The sequence below is a fragment of the Octopus bimaculoides genome, chromosome 22 (genome assembly GCF_001194135.2).
Source record: "Octopus bimaculoides isolate UCB-OBI-ISO-001 chromosome 22, ASM119413v2, whole genome shotgun sequence".
In the NCBI taxonomy this organism is placed as follows: domain Eukaryota; kingdom Metazoa; phylum Mollusca; class Cephalopoda; order Octopoda; family Octopodidae; genus Octopus; species Octopus bimaculoides.
The window spans coordinates 30,358,039-30,376,720 of record NC_069002.1 but is presented as its reverse complement, the minus strand read 5'-3'; the positions used below and the strand labels follow the sequence as shown (position 1 = coordinate 30,376,720).

The 18,682-nt window shown below is 39.1% G+C and overlaps 1 protein-coding gene across 1 annotated transcript in view; it reads left to right on the top strand.

Annotated features, from left to right (window-relative positions):
• LOC106873497 (small subunit processome component 20 homolog) overlaps window positions 1-18,682 on the top strand; it is a 79,953-nt gene that overhangs the window by 41,686 nt on the left and 19,585 nt on the right. Inside the window, exons 34-49 of the mRNA XM_052975687.1 lie at window positions 631-721; window positions 1,936-2,012; window positions 3,331-3,400; window positions 4,433-4,486; window positions 5,386-5,541; window positions 7,298-7,453; window positions 8,051-8,188; window positions 8,578-8,858; window positions 9,429-9,535; window positions 10,146-10,405; window positions 11,288-11,427; window positions 13,396-13,552; window positions 14,814-14,912; window positions 15,323-15,490; window positions 16,825-16,991; window positions 17,317-17,458. Coding sequence (XP_052831647.1) covers window positions 631-721; window positions 1,936-2,012; window positions 3,331-3,400; window positions 4,433-4,486; window positions 5,386-5,541; window positions 7,298-7,453; window positions 8,051-8,188; window positions 8,578-8,858; window positions 9,429-9,535; window positions 10,146-10,405; window positions 11,288-11,427; window positions 13,396-13,552; window positions 14,814-14,912; window positions 15,323-15,490; window positions 16,825-16,991; window positions 17,317-17,458 — 2,263 coding nt within the window. The remainder of the gene's footprint in view (window positions 1-630; window positions 722-1,935; window positions 2,013-3,330; window positions 3,401-4,432; window positions 4,487-5,385; window positions 5,542-7,297; window positions 7,454-8,050; window positions 8,189-8,577; window positions 8,859-9,428; window positions 9,536-10,145; window positions 10,406-11,287; window positions 11,428-13,395; window positions 13,553-14,813; window positions 14,913-15,322; window positions 15,491-16,824; window positions 16,992-17,316; window positions 17,459-18,682) is intronic.

The window sequence follows — 18,682 nt, the reverse complement described above, 5'->3', positions numbered from 1 at the left end:
AATACTTTCATCTAGAATTTTTATGGAAGGTTTTAATTTAGATCCCTCTAACCCTTTTAGCATTTATATATATATATATATAATCAAAATAAGCCACTGATTTTAATCACCTTACTTTGAAATTTGTATGGATAATAACTGTACTAAATTCTGGTGCCTTAACTTAAGTACCATATCAACCTGAATCTATAATATATAGATGCTTTCCCTGATGAGAAGGTTACAATTTTAATATCAAAGATCCCTATGGATCACACAGGTTGTAATCCTTTGAAACATATGTAGGAATAAAGTATGCAATTATAACATGCGTTTTCTCCAATCCTTAAATTCTTAAATATACTCAAATACCCAAAATTTCAAGGAGTTCCTGCCTTAAAAACAGGAACTAAACCACAGTTATTTTGTGTTCTTTGCTACATTGGTTTCTATTAACCCATTTATTCTATCAGAAGAATTTTTATTCATTAAGATAGAAGAAATACACATAATTATATGTCCAACCCATGCTAGCATGGAAAGCGGACGTTAAACGATGATGATGATGATGATATATATATATATATATATCATGTTCTTTCTCTCTCTCACTGATGTTCTGTCTCTTTTTCTCACTTTTGTCCTCTCCAGTATCTCAGCTGATGTCACTGACAGCCGACTTTGCTCTGATCTGGTGAGACTTCTCCTTCCATTCCTGATCAAGAAAATACCTCGTACCACGGTAAGTAACTTTCTCCTACTTTCCCTATTAAAATCTCCCCCGACCCTAATTTTTACTTCTTTGCTGTATTTTTGGGTTATTGTTGTCCTTCTTCTTACTTTATATCTTGGTTGTGTGGATGTACTACACTCCCCACCTTGTGAACATCATTGACAGCATTTGGGACACCTGTACATCTTTGTTACTCATTTATATTTTATTCACTTAACCTGGAATCTGCACTTTGGAAATACTATAGAAAGTACCTTTATAAAAAGTGCATGTCTGAATTACCAAGAGCAGACATCTTCACTTAGTTCGTTTGCGTTGTCTGCACACATGGCAAGAATATGAGGTACATGGCAAGAATATGAGGTACATGGCAGGAATATGAGGTACAAACACCCCTGCACAGAATCTTGATATTCAGTATTTAATTAATATTGTTTGCATGTGTGGATTATACTGACCTCGCAAGGTGCCTCAATTTAAGTACCTAATTCAATGGAACCTTATATATATATATATATATATCACATGAAAAAACATTTGAGCAAGGTCATTGCCAGTGCCGCTGGACTGGCTCCTGTGCAGGTGACATGTAAAAATCATCATTTTGAGCGTGGCCATTACCAGTACCGCCTGACTGGCCCTCATGCAAGTAGCACGTAAAAGCACCCACTACACTCTCAGAGTGGTTGGCGTTAGGAAGGGCATCCAGCTGTAGAAACTCTGCCAGATCAGATTGGAGCCTGGCACAGCCTTCTGGTTCGCCAGTCCTCAGTCAAATCGTCCAACCCATGCTAGCATGGAAAGTGGACATTAAACGATGATGATGATGATGATGATATATATATTTATGGTAAAGACCCACCTCGGTCATGAATGATCATGGGATTTCACCTAGAAAGTTCCCCTATGAGGAACAACTCCAAGCAAGGTTATTTGTGGAAGACCAGCAGTCGCTCATGCATCAACCGAAGTCTTGTGATTGAATTTGGAAGATGGAAGTTCTCGTTATGTTTGTACACGTCTGTAAAAATGCTTGTGCCCCCTAACAGAGGAGGGAAAAACACTATCTCACTCAGAAACAGGTAGGGGTTGGTGACAGGAAGAGCATCTGACCATAGAAAACCTGCCACTCAAAGAAGCTCAGTACCCTGTAAAATAATAACTTGTTTGGTTTTAATTGCTAGACTAATTCACTAATTAATATATTTTTTTCTCTGTTTAAGGAAATGGAAATTGATTTGCTGAATTCCATTCTGAACTTACTGACTCATGTTGAGAAACCACCAAGTCTCTTATTCAGGTAATTAATACCTTATTATTAATACAGGTAATGTTGAGGTAATTAATTATATATACCACTGTATAATTAATAGTTCATATCATTAAGTAATTTATTGCATACATTTCATTTGTTTTACGTCCGTTTTTTCCCTCCATACCAACATGGGTTAGATGAATACATATTATCAAAGCATTATTTTACTACTGGACGCTCTTCCTGTTGCTGAGTAATAAAGTTTGCATCTCGGTTTTCTGGGGAAATGCAGTCCAGCCAGATGACACCATATATCAACTCTCTGCAGAATGTAAACATTCACATAGACACACACACACACCTGACAGGCTTTATACAGTTTTCATCTACAAAATTTACAAAGCTATGGGACTAGGATTTGAACCTATCAACCTCATGATCATGAGGTAAACTTGTTAACCACTGCCCATGCACCTTCACCCTTCACTCCATGTATATGTGTATGTACCTTCTCTCTCTCTTCACACAACCCACATATATAAAACATTGTTATTGTGGTTGTTATGATTGCTAAAGGGTTAAAATAGACATCTACGTATCATATTTAATGTATATATACACTGTTGATAGGGCAATTGCTGCAGTATTGATTGTGAGATTACCTCCTTTATGGACTTATATATATATATATATATTAGAGGGAGGTGAAAAATTGTGCCAGAAACTGCTCGTAACATTAACAAGGCTCAACAAAGCCAAAGTGTATAAGATGTTCTCACTAGCCACACTGAGACAATTTTTTTGTCTCCATCAGCATCATCATCACCTTCATCATCTTCATCATTTAGCATCCATTTCCCATACTGGCATAGATTGAATGGTGTAAAAAGACCTGGTGAGCTGCAGGGCTGCATTGAGCTCCAATGTCATGCTTTGGCATGGTTTCTATGGCTGGGTGCCCTTCTTAATTCCAACCACATTACAGCATATACTGGGTGTATTTCTTTCTTTCCATGCCACCAGCATTAGTGAGGTTGCCATGTCTTCCTCTGATACCCTGCACATCTATAAGAGATTTTATCTCAGATAAAAAAAACCCACAGTATATTCCTTGTCAGCAGTGTACATACATTTAGTATGATACATAGATGGCTATTATAATTCAATGCTGTTCAATATATTTAGCTATGGGTTTTTGCTTTTGTGTGGTGGTGGGGTGGGGTGTACATTTGAATTATATATTTCATTATTTATGATTTAAGATGTTATAAAATTGTTTCCACTTGTCATGTTATATGTTTGGGTTAAAATAAACAAAAAACAAAAACCCAGTAACTTGTGTTTTGCTTTTTGTTGTTTACAGACAGATGACACATTTGTTGTTTACGATAAACCATGAAGAACCCAAGAAGTTATTGTATGATGTGATATTGGTAAGTTATAGCATAGGTTTTCATTTAAATAAAAAAAAAATTGTGTATGTGTGTAACACAGTCATCATCATCATCATCGTTTTAATGTCCGCTTTCCATGCTAGCATGGGTTGGACGATTGACTGAGGACTGGTGAACCAGATGGCTACACCAGGCTCCAATCTGATTTGGCAGAGTTTCTACAGCTGGATGCCCTTCCTAACGCCAACCACTCCGAGAGTGTAGTATATGTCAAAACCAGGCAAAGTCTTTCGAATACTCTGCATCTTTCAATGGATCTTCCCTGGTTAAATACCACAACCTAAAAGCGTTGCTAGGGAAACTGTGGAAGAGGAAGACAAAGTGGTGAGACATGATCTCTGAATGTGGGGCCTCATGGAGGTTATGACCAAGTGACTGTGAACTTTGGTGATTTGCCGTGCTTGAGAAGATTCATCAAACCAAGTGAAATTAGTCGGGACGATTGCCAGTGGCATGTTACAACACCCATGCTAGTGACATGTAAAAGGCACCCACTACACTCTTGGGGCAGTTGGCATTAGGAAGGGCATCCAGCCATAGAAACCAAGCCAATTCTGGACTGGAACATGGGGCAGCTCTCTGACTTACCAGTTCTAGTCAAGCCTCTAACCCATGCCAGCATGGAAAACAGACGTTAAATGATGATAAAAACACACATATTAAGTATGTGACTGATTTTATATGTGTGTATATATATATATATATAGTGAGAGAGAGAGAGAGAGATGTATACTGTGTTTGCACACACACACACATACACACACATACACATTTGTTTATTTGTTAATCTTAAGTTTTCCATGCTAGTATGGGTTAGATGGATGCATATACATTAGACATTGTTTTTTTCTAAAACTATATACTGCTGCGTCAAAACCAGAACAATTGGTGAGATCTTACTCTCAGATAATACATATATATCTTCTATTAATCCATCATGATCCATGCCACGTTAATCTAAGATAATGAGCCCACGTAACTGATACCAATTTCTCTCCTTCCATTTTCCAGAAACTGTCCCTAAAAGACGAGAACCTAAAAGACATTGGTGAAGTACTATGTGGTGTAAGTATTATATTATTATTATTGCATTACAGTATTTTATTATTGGTGGGCTGAATAGGTTTGTAAATTTAGAGCGTAACCTCTGTATGTATATCTACCTGCCTGTCTCTCCATAGTCCCATATTTTCATGTGGACACAACCTTCTTAGACTACACCATCTAGTGTATGTATCTTCAAAGTATCTGTGTGAAATTTGAGTGAGATTTAACTGCTGTTTCTAGCGAATCAAGTGACCACGTACTGGCTCTCTCTTTGGCTTGTGACTTCCATGGCTCACTAAGGTTACATTGTGTTTATCTCTGATTTCTGTGGCATTAAATAGATGGAAGACAAGCCTCTCCTGGATAAGCTGCCAATCTATCACAGTTATCTCTCCCTATTTGTAAAACTAAAACTCACCACACTAACTTATTGAAGCAGTCGCAGTCAACGAACCATGAAACAATCTGCCAGGAGACTCCCCCTACCACTTTTTTTCTTTGCATCAGAAACATAGATGGAACATATTTACATTCTAAATATTTCTCTCACAGCTAGCCCTTGTATGTATGTGTGTGTGTATGCATTATGTGCATATGTATACATGTATGTGTGCAAGTATCTATATGTGTGCGTGTATGTGTATATTTATGCATGTATGTATGTGTGTATGTTTGTATATATATGTGTGTATGTGTGTCTATGTATGTATATATGTATGCATATGTGCATATGTATGCATTTGTATTCTATGATATTGAACAGACAGACAGGCAACTGCATGTGATTCTATGCCTGTGTTTATGTATCTCTATATTCATACCACTGTGTGTATATGTGTCTGTATATTCATATCTCTGTATGTGTATACATTTATATACTCATGTCTCTGTGTATATCTCTCTCATTTTTCTTGTAGCTCAACTCTTGGAATCCCAAGAAACTTGAAGAAATTGATTACGACAGACGTCTTTCTGCCTTCAATACTGCTTCCAAATTAATTACCAAAATGGAAGTCTTGGACACAGATTTCATTGTTCCAATTATCTACAACTGCTGCCATTTTATTTCCACTGTCAGTATTCACTCCACATTTTTATTTATTATTTTCATTCTCTTTCTTTTGCCAAAATTCATTCCATTTGCTTATTCTTCATTATTGTTCTTCCTTGTCTTCTGTCTTTACCATCAACAATACCCAGCAACAATACCCCAAAAATGAACCATATCTGTATCAGTGCAAGTCGCTGGTGCTGGGTGTTACACTAGGTTGGGTACCCCTACCAAACAGTTTGGGATCTGTATTGTTATCCTCCCCTGTGACACCATTAGTAAATGTATAAATGGCATTTGAGCTAAATTTTTCACACAAGGAAAATAAAACACAATATTCATCCAAAAATAAAAGTATTTTGAAAAGATAAGCTTGCTTACCAACCACATGGTTCTGGGTTCAGTCCCATTGCGTGGCACCTTGGGCAAGTGTCTTCTACTATAGCCTCAGGCTGACCAAAGCCTTGTGAGTGGATTTGGTAGACAGAAACTGAAAGAAGCCTGTCGTATATATGTATATGTATATATATGTCTGTGTGTCTGTGTTTGTCCCCCCCCCCACCGTCGCTTGACAACCGATGGTGGTGTGTTTACGTCCCCGTAACTTAGCGGTTCGGCAAAAGAGACCGATAGAATAAGTATTAGGCTTACAAAGAATAAACCCTGGGGTCGATTTGCTCGACTAAAGGCGGTGCTCCAGCATGGTCGCAGTCAAATGACTGAAACAAGTAAAAGAGTAAAAAAGTAAATTATGGTTGGGAAATAACAGTTGACTCAGAGTAGCTGCCCTCAGATTCCATTACAGCTTCAACACAACTCTGGAACCTGGAGCATGTGATTCTCACTGTCTCAGGGAAGGGCTTCAAGCATCTCCTTGATTTTGGTCACCAGCTTAGCCTTGGTGTTACACGCAGAGTGGTTGGTGTCTTTCTCAACTGCGCCCCACACATAGCAATCCATGGGATTTACAGTTGGGGTAAATTAGGAGGCCAGAAATTGGGGCTGGTGATGTCATAGAAATTCTCCAACGACCACTTCTGACTCTTTCTTGGGGTATGGCAAGGAGCCTAATCCTGCTGCTTCACATATGGCCTTTCAGCAGTGACCCCTTCCAGCCAGGATTTGCCCACAATCTCCAGCAACTTTGCAAAGCTGTCTGAACTAAGCCTAAAGTTTTGTTCAAAAATATGGGTTGGCATGACATCACCCTCCCTCGAGATGCACCTAAAGACCATCACAGTTTGGGAGAACTTGGTTTCCATGATGTCCATGTCACATCTTATACCCTTTACAGACTCCACAGAGCATTTTGTCGGCATTTTGATTCCCGGCACAAATCATCCTGATACAGGTAACTCTTTCCCAATATTCAGATGGCTTCCAGTCTTCCGTGTCAGCTAACCCACTCTCTTCTTTCTGTCTCTCTTCCTCTCTCTGTCTCACAGGCCAAATTTAATATCAGAAATGTTTGAATTCTTCATTAAACACATCTGGAGCAGCTCTATAGAATCCCTCATCATTACTTCATAGAAATTTAATCTGACAGTTTTTTTTTCTACTTTACATTTAACACAGACTTAAACACATTCCTATCAGATTTTTCCCTTCATGTCTTACCAATAATCATTGTGTATTATTTCTGAATCTTATATGATATTTCTGCAACTTATATCTTATTTCTCTGTCTTATATCTTATTTCTCTGTCTTATATCTTATTTCTCTGTCTTATATCTTATTTCTCTGTCTTATATGTTATTCCTTTGACTTTCCCATACAGGTTGATGATCTTTCCATACGCAACAGCAGTACGCAGTGTTTACTAAACATTATCAACAAACTCACTGGTTCTTCGTCAGAGAAACACATCTTTAATGAAATCATTATTAAGACTCTTCTGCCGAAAGTGAAACATGGCATCAAAAATCCTATCCAGGTAAGAATTCTTCTCCAAGCAATTGTGAAAAATCTGTTGTTATCATCGTCATCAGTTGTTACCCCCACTATCGTCATCATCACGACCACCATCATCATCACCACTATCGTCATCATTGCCACTACCATCATCATCATCATCATTGCCATCACCACCACCACCACCATCATCATCATCATCATCACCACCATCATCATCACCACCATCATCATCATCATCATCCTCCTTGCTAATACGATTGTTGCCACTTTCCACCACCACCACCACAACCATTGTCTTATCATCATCATTTTAACACTTTTCTATACTCGCATGCCGCAGAAGGACCTTATTGAGGCAGCTGAAACAATAATTCTTTATTTTTATCACCATAATCCTCCCTGCCCTCCCCCACTCCACCCTTTTTTTTTTCCCTTTCATGAGATGAAAATCCATTTGGTTCTCTAAATTCATAGAAATAGATGAGGAGAGGATTAGATCCCTAGATGCCTGTGATTAAGGGTCACTGCAGTGATTCAGCTTTCTTTTTCTTTTTTTTTTTTGTTTGCTGATATTGGCAATTAATTAATTAACAATGTCATTTGTCTTAATTTGCAGGGCATTTGCCGAGAATATTTCACAATCTTGCGAGCAATTGTTGTAAAATTCTCTTCCGTGAAACCGTTTGATGATCTCGTTAAGCTGACGGACAACGATAAAGATATTGATTTCTTTGAGAATATGAAGAACATCAAGGTAAGAAAGCTTGCAAGGGGAGGGTGTTACAATTGTTAGAACAGCAAGAGGAGAAAGTTTACAAAGGAAGGGTGTTGCAATTATTGGAATAGCATGATAAGAAAGCCTGCAAGGGGAGAGTGTTGCAATTGTTGGAATAGCATGATGAGAAAGCTTGCAAGGGGAGGGTGTTGTAATTGTTGGAATAGCAACGTAAGGAAGTCTGCAAGGTGCATATATTTAAGTGTTCGGCTGTGCCAATATCTGACAAATATTGCAACCAAGATGTCTGTGATGGCCCAGGTAACATTGTTGTAAATAGGTACCATGAGGTGGTACATTGCAATTTCCACTAAACTGACTTAGTTGTGGTCTTCTTCAGTGTTGTCTCACTTCCACTTCTCTTACAGGTACAGAGACGGTCTCGAGCCCTGCGCCGCCTGGCAGCAAAACTCGGCAGTTACAACATGTCACAGGAGGCCCTCACTCGTTACCTCCTCCCACTGGCATCGAGCATTATACAGAGGGAGCACAAACAGATGGAAGGGATCCAGGAGAGGGCCATTGAGCTTTTGGGCTCCCTTTGTGGTCTGATATCATGGAAGGTTTATCTGCAACAACTTCGGTTTTATGTGAAGAAAATGGTAATGCCAAAGAACAACAAAAGTCAGAACCAAAAGATTTTGGTCAGGTGAGTATGCAAGGAATTCTTTGATTGAGATGATGAAGGAAAGATATAGTAACATCTATTTATGCACCTTGGACAAGGGTTTTCTGTTATAATCCTGGGCTAGTCAGGACCTTGTGAATGAATTTGCCAGACAGAAACTGAAAAGAAATCCATTGTATAAGTGTGTGTTTCTGTCTCCTAATCATAAATACAGCATGTCCAAACTAGGGGAAAATATTACTTAGAAACAGGTGAGAGTTAGTGACAGCAAGAGCATCCAACTGTAGAAAACTTGCTTCAGTAAATCCTGTCCAGTCCATGCAAGCATAAAAAAGTGGACATTAAAACAATGATGATGATGACAACATCAGTGGCGACGTGTGTGTGTGTGTGTGTGTATACATGAAGAGATTGACAGTCTGGTAGAATTTATTCTGCTACATTCTGATGGATTTAGCTTTCTGTGTTTGGCCCCCTCTCCCCAAAATTTCAAGCCTTGTGCCTCTAGTAGAAAGGATTATTATTATTATTGTTGTTGTTGTTATACAATCGTTATGTCTTATTCTTTTGCTGTTTGTGTCTCTCCTGCAGGGTTGTGGTGACCATTCTGGACCGTTTCCACTTTGATTTGTCCAACAGTAGCTATGAGAGTGACCAAGACAAAGGACCGTTTGGGAAATACTTACAAGACAACCAAGGTTTGTATCTACGACTTTGTGTTTGTTGCTGCTGTTGTTGATTATAACCACAGTTCAGCTCTGGTCAAAGATATTCCAACTGTGGCCATCCCACATAACTTTTGTTGTTTGTGCTGTTGTTTATAACCCCAGGTCAATTCTGTGACTACTCCATACAACGTTGTGTTGTGCCTCTTCTTGTGTATAACTCCAGGTCAGCTTTGATCAGAGTTATGATCAGAGGCAATCCAGATGTGACCATCCTATCTTGGTTTCATATGTTGAATCCACAACTGAATTATCCAATGTAGCTTTGCCTTTTTTGTTTTTTACTCTTAAGACACAGGTATGATGTGAGGGAGACATGGCTGCTATTTCTAATAGGTTGAGTGTCCATGTCGAGGTTGCCTCAATGTCTCTTGTTTGTGTTTGTGTACTCGACACCATCTTAACTGTCTACCAAATTCCAGTCATAGGATATTGGTTGATCCAGGGCTGCAGTGAAATGCAATTAAATGTCCCCGGTACCATGCACTAGGATTGGACCCCGAACAGCATGGAAGGAAAACGAACTTCTTAAGAACACAATCATTATATTGTAGTACTCTTGTACTTTTGTTTCTATTTGCAGGGAGTACAGAACAGACCGGACTAAATGATGATGATGATGATAATGATGCTGACAATAATGATGACGACAATGATGACAATGATGATGGTTCTCCTGTCGGGACTGTTGAAGAATTGACTGATGCCAATTACAGCGAAGTTAAAGACAACAAAGGAAATGTCGTAAAGCTCTTGGTCTGTCCTGAAGAAATGGCGAACGTTATCCACAAGACAATTCTCAGGAACATCATTCCGATGTTGTACAAAGTTCTTGTGAAGAAAGTAAGGGAAATTTCATTCTCCTTTTGAGAATTAAGCCAATGTAGAACGGCATTGTTAGCATGGCGTCGGTATAAGGCAGGTGTGTGTAGGGATGGGGTGCGGGTAGCGAAAGATGCCTTGCGACAGTTCTTTGGAAATGTTGTGATTATGTGTTTGTTTATCTTTTATCTTTTACTTGTTTCAGTCAAAAGACTAGGGCCATGCTGGGGCAGTGCCTTGAAGAATTTTTAGTCAAATGAATCGACCCCCAGTACTTCTGGTTTTTGCAAGTGTCGTACTCATTTAAACAGTCTCTTTTGCTGGATTGCTAATTTACAGAGACGTAAACACATCAGTACTGGTTGTGAAGCTGTGGTGGGGTACTCACACAAATGCACGCACACACACATATAAGTGATGGGCTTCTTTCAGTTTCTATCTACCAAATCCATTCACAAAGGCTTTGGTTGGCCTGAGGCTATAGTTATAATCTTTGAGTAAAAACTCAATTAATTTAGATATTTAAGGTGGAAATAAATGTAAAAGAATAGAAAATTATGCATTTTTTTGTGTGTTGCTTTCCAACCACATGGTTCCGGGTTCAGCCTTGTGAGTAGATTTGGTAGACGAAGACTGAAAGAAGCCCATTGTATGTGTGTGTGTGTGTTTGTCCCTCCACCATCGCCTGGCAACCGATGTTGGTGTGATTTATGTCCCCGTTACTTGGCAGTTCAGCAGAAAGAGACCGATGGAATAAGTACTGGGCTTAGAAAGAATAAGTCGATTTATTCGAGTAAAGACGGTGCTCCAGTATGGCCACAGTGAAATGATTGAAACAAGTAAAAGAGTAAAATATATATATATATATTTGTTTTTGTTTTCGTTTTCTTGTTTTTTTTCTAGGTGAAAAGTGAAAGTGAGCACAAGTTGGCCAAGAAATCTATCGCAGAAGAATTCGAGATTGTCCGAGTTCCTGTTGCCCTGGCAATCGTCAAACTGTTACATGTTGTCCCCAGAGATTCTCTCAAGTCTTTCTTACCAAAGTAATTATTCTTCTAAGTCCTTTTCCTTGTTGTTTGTATTGGGTGCCGATGATACACACACACACACACACACACACACACACACACACACACACACACACACACACACACATGTCTGTATGTATGTATATGTTATTCTTTGACTTGTTTCAGTCATGTGACTGCGGTCATGCTGGAGCACCACCTTGAAGGGTTATAGTCGAACAGATCGACCCCAGGACATTCTTTTAAAGCCCGGTACTAAATCTGTCGGTCCCTTTTGCCGAACTGCTAGGTTACAGGCACATAAACACCAACACCAGTTGTCAAGCGGCAACGAGTGGGGAGGGGGCAAACACAGAATACGTAAATACATACATGCATACATATACACATACATACATACACACACACATACACACACATACATACACATACATATACACATATTCAATGGGCTTCTTTCAGTTTCCATCTACCAGATCCACTCACAAGGCTTTGGTCAGACTGAGGCTACAGTAGAAGACTTTTACCCAAGGTCCCATACAGTGGGGCTGTACTCAGAGCTATGTGGTTGGGAAGCAAGCTTCTTACCACACAGCCATGCTTGTGTCTATATTTAACCCTTTTGTTACCATATTTCAGTTGAAATCTTCATTTTCATTGCTTTTGAGGATTCCCATTATTCTGTTGCCATCCAATTCCATTATTATGAATTTCAGTTGGGAGCTTAGGTCATAGTCAATCTTTCATTAGCTGATCACATAACCACGGATGCCACCCCTGTGGAAGCATCACAGTTATTCTCTTGATAGATCTTAGTGATCCTGATCGTTGATCTTCTAGGATTCCTCTGCCCAACATTAAGGTCAGAAGCACCATTGGGTCAGTTCAGCTCTTCCACTACCTCTTCACAATCTTCCATGCTTCAGTCCCATGACTTCTCTGTATCCCTAGCAGGGTGACTGAACAGGTCCTATATCTTGCCAAAGAGCATCTGCAACAATGCAGGTCACAGTTGACAGTTCATGGGGTATTTTTAAAATACCTGCATACCCTTCTGTTTGAATATAGAAAGATCATCATCATCATCATTATCATCATCATTTAATGTCTGTTTTCCATGCTGGTATGGGTTGAATGGTTTGATAGGAGCTGGCAAGCCAGGGAGGTTCACTAGGCTCCATTTGTCTGTTGTGGCATGGTTTCTATGGCTGGATGCCCTTCCTAACACAAACCACTTGACAGAGTGTACTGGATGCTTTTTATGTGGTACCAACATGAGTTCTTTTTATGTGGCACCAGCACCCATGGATTCACCAAGTAGCTTGCAAGACATCATCATCATCATCATCATCATCATCATCGTTTAACGTCCACTTTCCATGCTAGCATGGGTTGGACGATTTGACTGAGGACTGGTGAAACCAGATGGCTACACCAGGCTCCAATCTGATTTGGCAGAGATTCTACAGCTGGATGCCTTTCCTAACGCCAACCACTCAGAGTGTAGTGGGTGCTTTTTACGTGCCACCTGCGCAGGAGCCAGTCCAGCAGCAATGGCAACAACCTCGCTGATTCCACAATATCAAATTGGGTGAACCTGCAGGTTGCATAGTTCTCTTTACCAGTAATCAGTCCATATTAGCATCCCTGTAATGCTAGTGAACTAATCCAGCAGCCATTTTGATATCGGAATTGACAACATCATGTATTTAACTATTATGTCTCTGAAATTTAGTTGGGCCAATGAGCCTCGCTTTTAAGATTGGAAAGAAAATTAGATTTGTGGTCTTTAAGTGTATTGTAGGCAGATCACATAGAGCTGCTGTCAATGTAGTCTTCTATCACTAACCAAGTAGCTAACTCTTAGATAAATATATGTAGGAGACAGGTAGTATTGAACCTAGAACTTCATGGTTCCAAACTTCTTAATGACATACTCATATCTGGTTTTATTAATTTTTTAAAATTTTCACTTCATTTCAGAGTGATCCTGCGAATATGTGAGTTTTTAAGATCTCGTTCTCTTGACATACGAAAATCAGCTCGAGACACCCTCACAAAGATTGCCACAGTAATTGGTCCCAGTTACTTACCTTGCATTACGTATGAGTTACGTTCAGCCCTTTCCAGAGGTTACCAGGTAAGTGGAGAACAGGAAAGAGAAAACAGTGTGTGTGAGAGTTAGTTATAGAATCTAAATTTTCAAAAAAGTTTAGTAAACCAAAGTCAATATTTATTTGCTTTTGTGTTTGTTTTTCCATGCAAACATGTGTTAGATAAATATGATATTGAAGCACAGTTTTACAGCTGGATGTTCTTCCTGTTACAAACCCTTAGCTGTTTTCAAATAACAGATCTATTCCATGTTTTCAAAAGCACTGAACCAGTGAAGGATTTGTTGACAGGGAAATGTCAACAAACGTCATCTCCTATTGTAGCTTGGTGTTTTTTCACATGAAGCATGCAGAATGTAAACATTTGTGCCTCCAAACATTCACACACACATTCATACACATGTATGTACATACATACATACATATATACATACATGGCATGGTTGTGTGGCTAAGAAGTTTGCTTCTCAAACCATTTGCTTCCTGGTTCAATTCCACTGCATGGCACCATAGGCAAGTGTCTTTTACTATAGCCCCAGGTTAACCAAAGCTTTGCAAAAGGCTATGGTTGGCTCAAGGACACAATGCACTTCCCAATCCAAGAAATGAACCCACAACATTATGATCATGAGCCCAACACTCCTAACAACTAGGCTACAAATATTCATTATATATAATGAACATACACATTTGCAAAGCTTTGCTTGGTGGAAACTGAAAGAAGCCCATCGTATATATATATATGTGTGACTTGGTATCTCTTTATCTTTACATCATGTGATTGTTGTAAATCAGCATCACCTTCATACAGGCGGTGTCCTTTGTTTTCAAATCTTTTGCGAAAAGTTGTCCAACCATGGGGAAATATTACTTCAATGGAAACGGGTGAGGGTTGGTGACAGGAAGGACATCTAGCTGTAGAAAACCTGCCTCAACAGATTCCAAATTCCATACAAGCATGGAAAAAGTGGACATTGAAAACAATGATGATGATGATGATTGATGTATAGACACACACATACACACGTGTGTGTGTATACATACTTTGAAATGTTGTATATTACAAATTCGGTTGTATTGCAAGTGATAGGTTGTGTGTTTGCATAAGAGGAAGTGTTGACTGGCAGGTAGAGCTTGTGGAGAAGATGAGGTTGAGGGAGAAGGGGGAGGGAGAAAGCAAGAGAGTAAAAGAGAGAGAGACATGGCTGTTACGGCAATGATGTTGGCAGTGATGAGTGCTTTGATGATGATGATGATGATGATGATGATGTTCTTCTCCTCCAACAGCTTCACATTCTTGGATTCACCGTCCATTCCGTACTCAATGCAATGGTGGGACAGTTGAAAGCCGGAGATTTGAACCCTTGTTGTAAGAGTTTAATTGAAGTGAGTATTATTATTACTACTACTACTACTACTACTACCACTACTACTACTACTACCACTACTACTACTACTTTCATTCTTTCGAGTTTGATAAAATAAATACCAGTCAGATACTGGGGTTGATGTAATCAACTTAAACCTTCCTCACAGAATTTCGGGACTTGTGTCTGTAGTAGAAAGAGTTGTTCTTGTTACCACCACCACCACCACCACCACTACTATCCATTATACCAGTCACATGAAATGTCTTGTGGTAATTGTTTTCTGGGTTTGGCTGGGGTTTGCTCCCCAACTGCATGGTGAGCAAAAAATGGGTCCATCGTATTTCTGCTATCAAATAAAAAAAAGAAGAAAAACAATTATTTCGTCCGAGTTAATATAATTTTATTTCCTTGTTACATTCTGTCCAGATTTTTAATGAAGACATCTTTGGAATGGTTGCCGAAGAGAAAACGGTTGATGCCATCACGTCCAACTTTATAGAAGCTCAGACCTGTAAAAGCGTTTACTCGTACGGATTCCTGGCCAGATTCATCACCAAAAGTCATGTTACTCAGTTGATTGCTCCTCTCAAAGACGTAAGTCTGATTATTATATTTCTACAATATGGCCTGTGAGGGTGGGGTGAAAATAATACCTGGTGGTGGTTTTTTTTTTTAATGGGTATTTTAATTTCATAACTTGTTGTTTTGTTTTTAATCCTTCTATTGCCATGTTTCTGTTGAACTACATTACCTTTTGGTCTGTGGGGTACTTTACCTGAGATCCCACTGTGTGGCAGCCTGCAGCTTGGACAGGTGTTTTCTACTATAATCCTGGGCCAACCAAATCCTTGTGAGTGAACATGGTAGATGCAAATTGAAAGAAGCCTGTCATATACAGACACACACTCACAAACACACACACATATATACACATGTATAGATGTAGTTATATTCTTTTACTGGTTACAGTCTACTCGGCTGTAAATGAGTACCATCCTAGTACTCTCTCTCAGCCGCTGTCACATCCTTGATGCTCCACTGACTCAAAAGAGGAGAGAATCAAGAAGTTCTTTATGTCTGCCCCTAAATACACAGGCTCCTAAACACAATTAACAAAAGTATAGTCCATGCTACCAAGTCATACTCATTCATAGTTGATGGGGTAGACAGGTAGGAAGTGGTACCATGCTTGATCATTGTATGCTGGCACAAATCAGCAGTCAACTAAGTCAACCCTGATAGATCACTGGTACTTCATTTCTTTGCCCCATGCTTCCCTGAAAGGATGAAATATCAAGTTGACGTTGGTAGGGTTTGAATTGATCGTGTAAAATGCCAACATACCGTAAATCCTTGAGTATAATACGCAGGGGATTTTTAGAGGGCTGTACCTCTGAAAAACCTAAACCTTGTGTATAATACGCACCCCTTTTCTAACTTGAGTCAAGGAGGTCTATATAACGTCTTTGGTTTGTAAACGTATATACGGTAACGTCCTTTATTATGATTGTATATGTAACATAATGCAAATGTGTAGCTTTTTTGTGCACTTTGTTTACAGAAAATAAAGAAATAACAGTGAAAAATAAATATTAAATAAATTGCCTTTACATATTTATCACTATCAGTTACAAGCCCGACATCACAAAATGCGTCTGAATAAACGTTGCCGGACAGCAAATAGAGACTCGGACATTGCTTAGTAAATATTTTTCATTTTTAACCTCGTATATAGTACGCACTAGAAATTTTGACCTTTAAATTTTGGGGAAAAAGTGCGGATTATACTCGAGGATTTACGGTAAGTACCACATGGCATTTTTGTCTGATGCTCTACTGCTTGTACAATTGCACTGTGTCTTCTTTACTAAATATAAAACACATACAGTATTGCAGCCTTCACTTCCCTTTCTTCATTTCTCTTCCAGATCCTCGACAGTAGTTCCAACCAAAAGACCATTAAGAAAGTTGACAATATTCTCCAGAAGATTCTTGCTGGTCTTTTACTAAATCGTGACTTTGAAACCAAAGACCTCTTAATCTTTGTTCACAGTTTGGTCCTTCAAACTCTGCCGTTACTAGCAAACAGTAAACAGTAAGTGGACGTTTTATTTGTACTTTAAACCTCTTGTAATTTTTTATTGTTGTTGTATGTTTGAAGGATAGAGAGTCTGTATATGGTGAGGGCAGAAGCTTGTATGAGAGGCAGATAATCTGTTAATTGTAAGAAATAAACGGCAGTTAATCCAATTGTATCAGATTAAGAATAACAAATGAAATCAGCCATGAAAATAGGTGGAATTTGGTGTAAATTAGGTTTTAAATTATGTATCAGATTAATTGCTGTTGATGCCAACCATTTGTAGGATTCTCTCTAATTTGTGATGCTTTTTTTTCTACTTGAAATTGTTTAATTATAGGGAGAAAAATAAGAAGAAAGATGAACCTGGTTTGAAACCAGAAAGTTGTTTAATTATACCAAAAGCACCGAGACGTGATGAGAAAAAGGCAAAAATCATGAAGAAAACCAACTTCCATGTTTTGGCTGAATTTGGTCTTCAGGTGAGTTGACCCTGTTGTAGCTCTTGGATTACAGTTACCTGTTCGTTTTATCTTTTATTTAACCCTTTAACATTCAGATTATTTTGTCAAATGTATTGCTTATTTACTCTCTTTTTACTTGTTTCAAGTCACTTGACTGTGGCCATGCTGGAGCACCGCCTTTAGTCAAGCAAATCGACCCCGGGACTTATTCTTTGGAAGCCTAGTACTTATTTTATCGGTCTCTTTTGCCGAACCGCTAAGTGACGGGGACATAAACACACCAGCATCGGTTGTCAAGCAATGCTAGGAGGACAAACACAAACATACACACACACACACACATATATATACATATACGACAGGCTTCTTTCAGTTTCCATCTACCAAATCCACTGACAAGGCTTTGGTCGGCCCGAGGCTATAGAAGACACTTGCCCAAGGTGCCATGCAGTAGAACTGAACCCGGAACCATGTGGTTGGTAAGCAAGCTACTTAGCACACAGCCATGCATTATCTCGTAGCTTTGAGATCTCAATGATGTGAGTGTATATTTCTGGAATGACATTGTAGGGTAGGTGGGAGAGGCCAAATCTGTCCAGTTGGAACATAAAACAGGTAAATTATTTGGGTTGAATATGGCCGGTTTAAACAGTAAACGGTTAATATTTGTTGTGTCCATTGTTTAAGTAAGACACCCTGTTCACTGGGTAAACGTATCTTTTGTTCCTTCAGTTTGTTCCTTCTCTGTGTCACCCATCACTCCTCTCTTACCATTGCGAACATTCATTCACAGAACTGTAATACTCTAGACCCCAGCCTCGCTCCCATCTTTTATTAATCTGCTTCAACTATTGAGCTTTAACCTTCTTGATACAAACCCACCTTAGACCACTTCTGGTTCTATGATGCAAATTTCAAGTTAATTAATGTTCCAAACATTAGCTTAATAATTGTTAATCTAGTGTTTGGAACACTTGAAATTTTGACTTAGGTGCAGGAGTGGCTGTGTGGTAAGTAGCTTACTTACCAACCACATGGTTCCGGGTTCAGTCCCACTGCGTGGCACCTTGGGCAAGTGTCTTCTACTATAGCCTCAGTCCAACCAAAGCCTTGTGAGTGGATTTGGTCGACGGAAACTGAAAGAAGCCCGTCGTATATATGTATATGTATGTGTGTGTTTGTTTCTGTGTTTGTCCCCCCAACCTCGCTTGACAACCGATGCTGGTGTGTTTACGTCCCCGT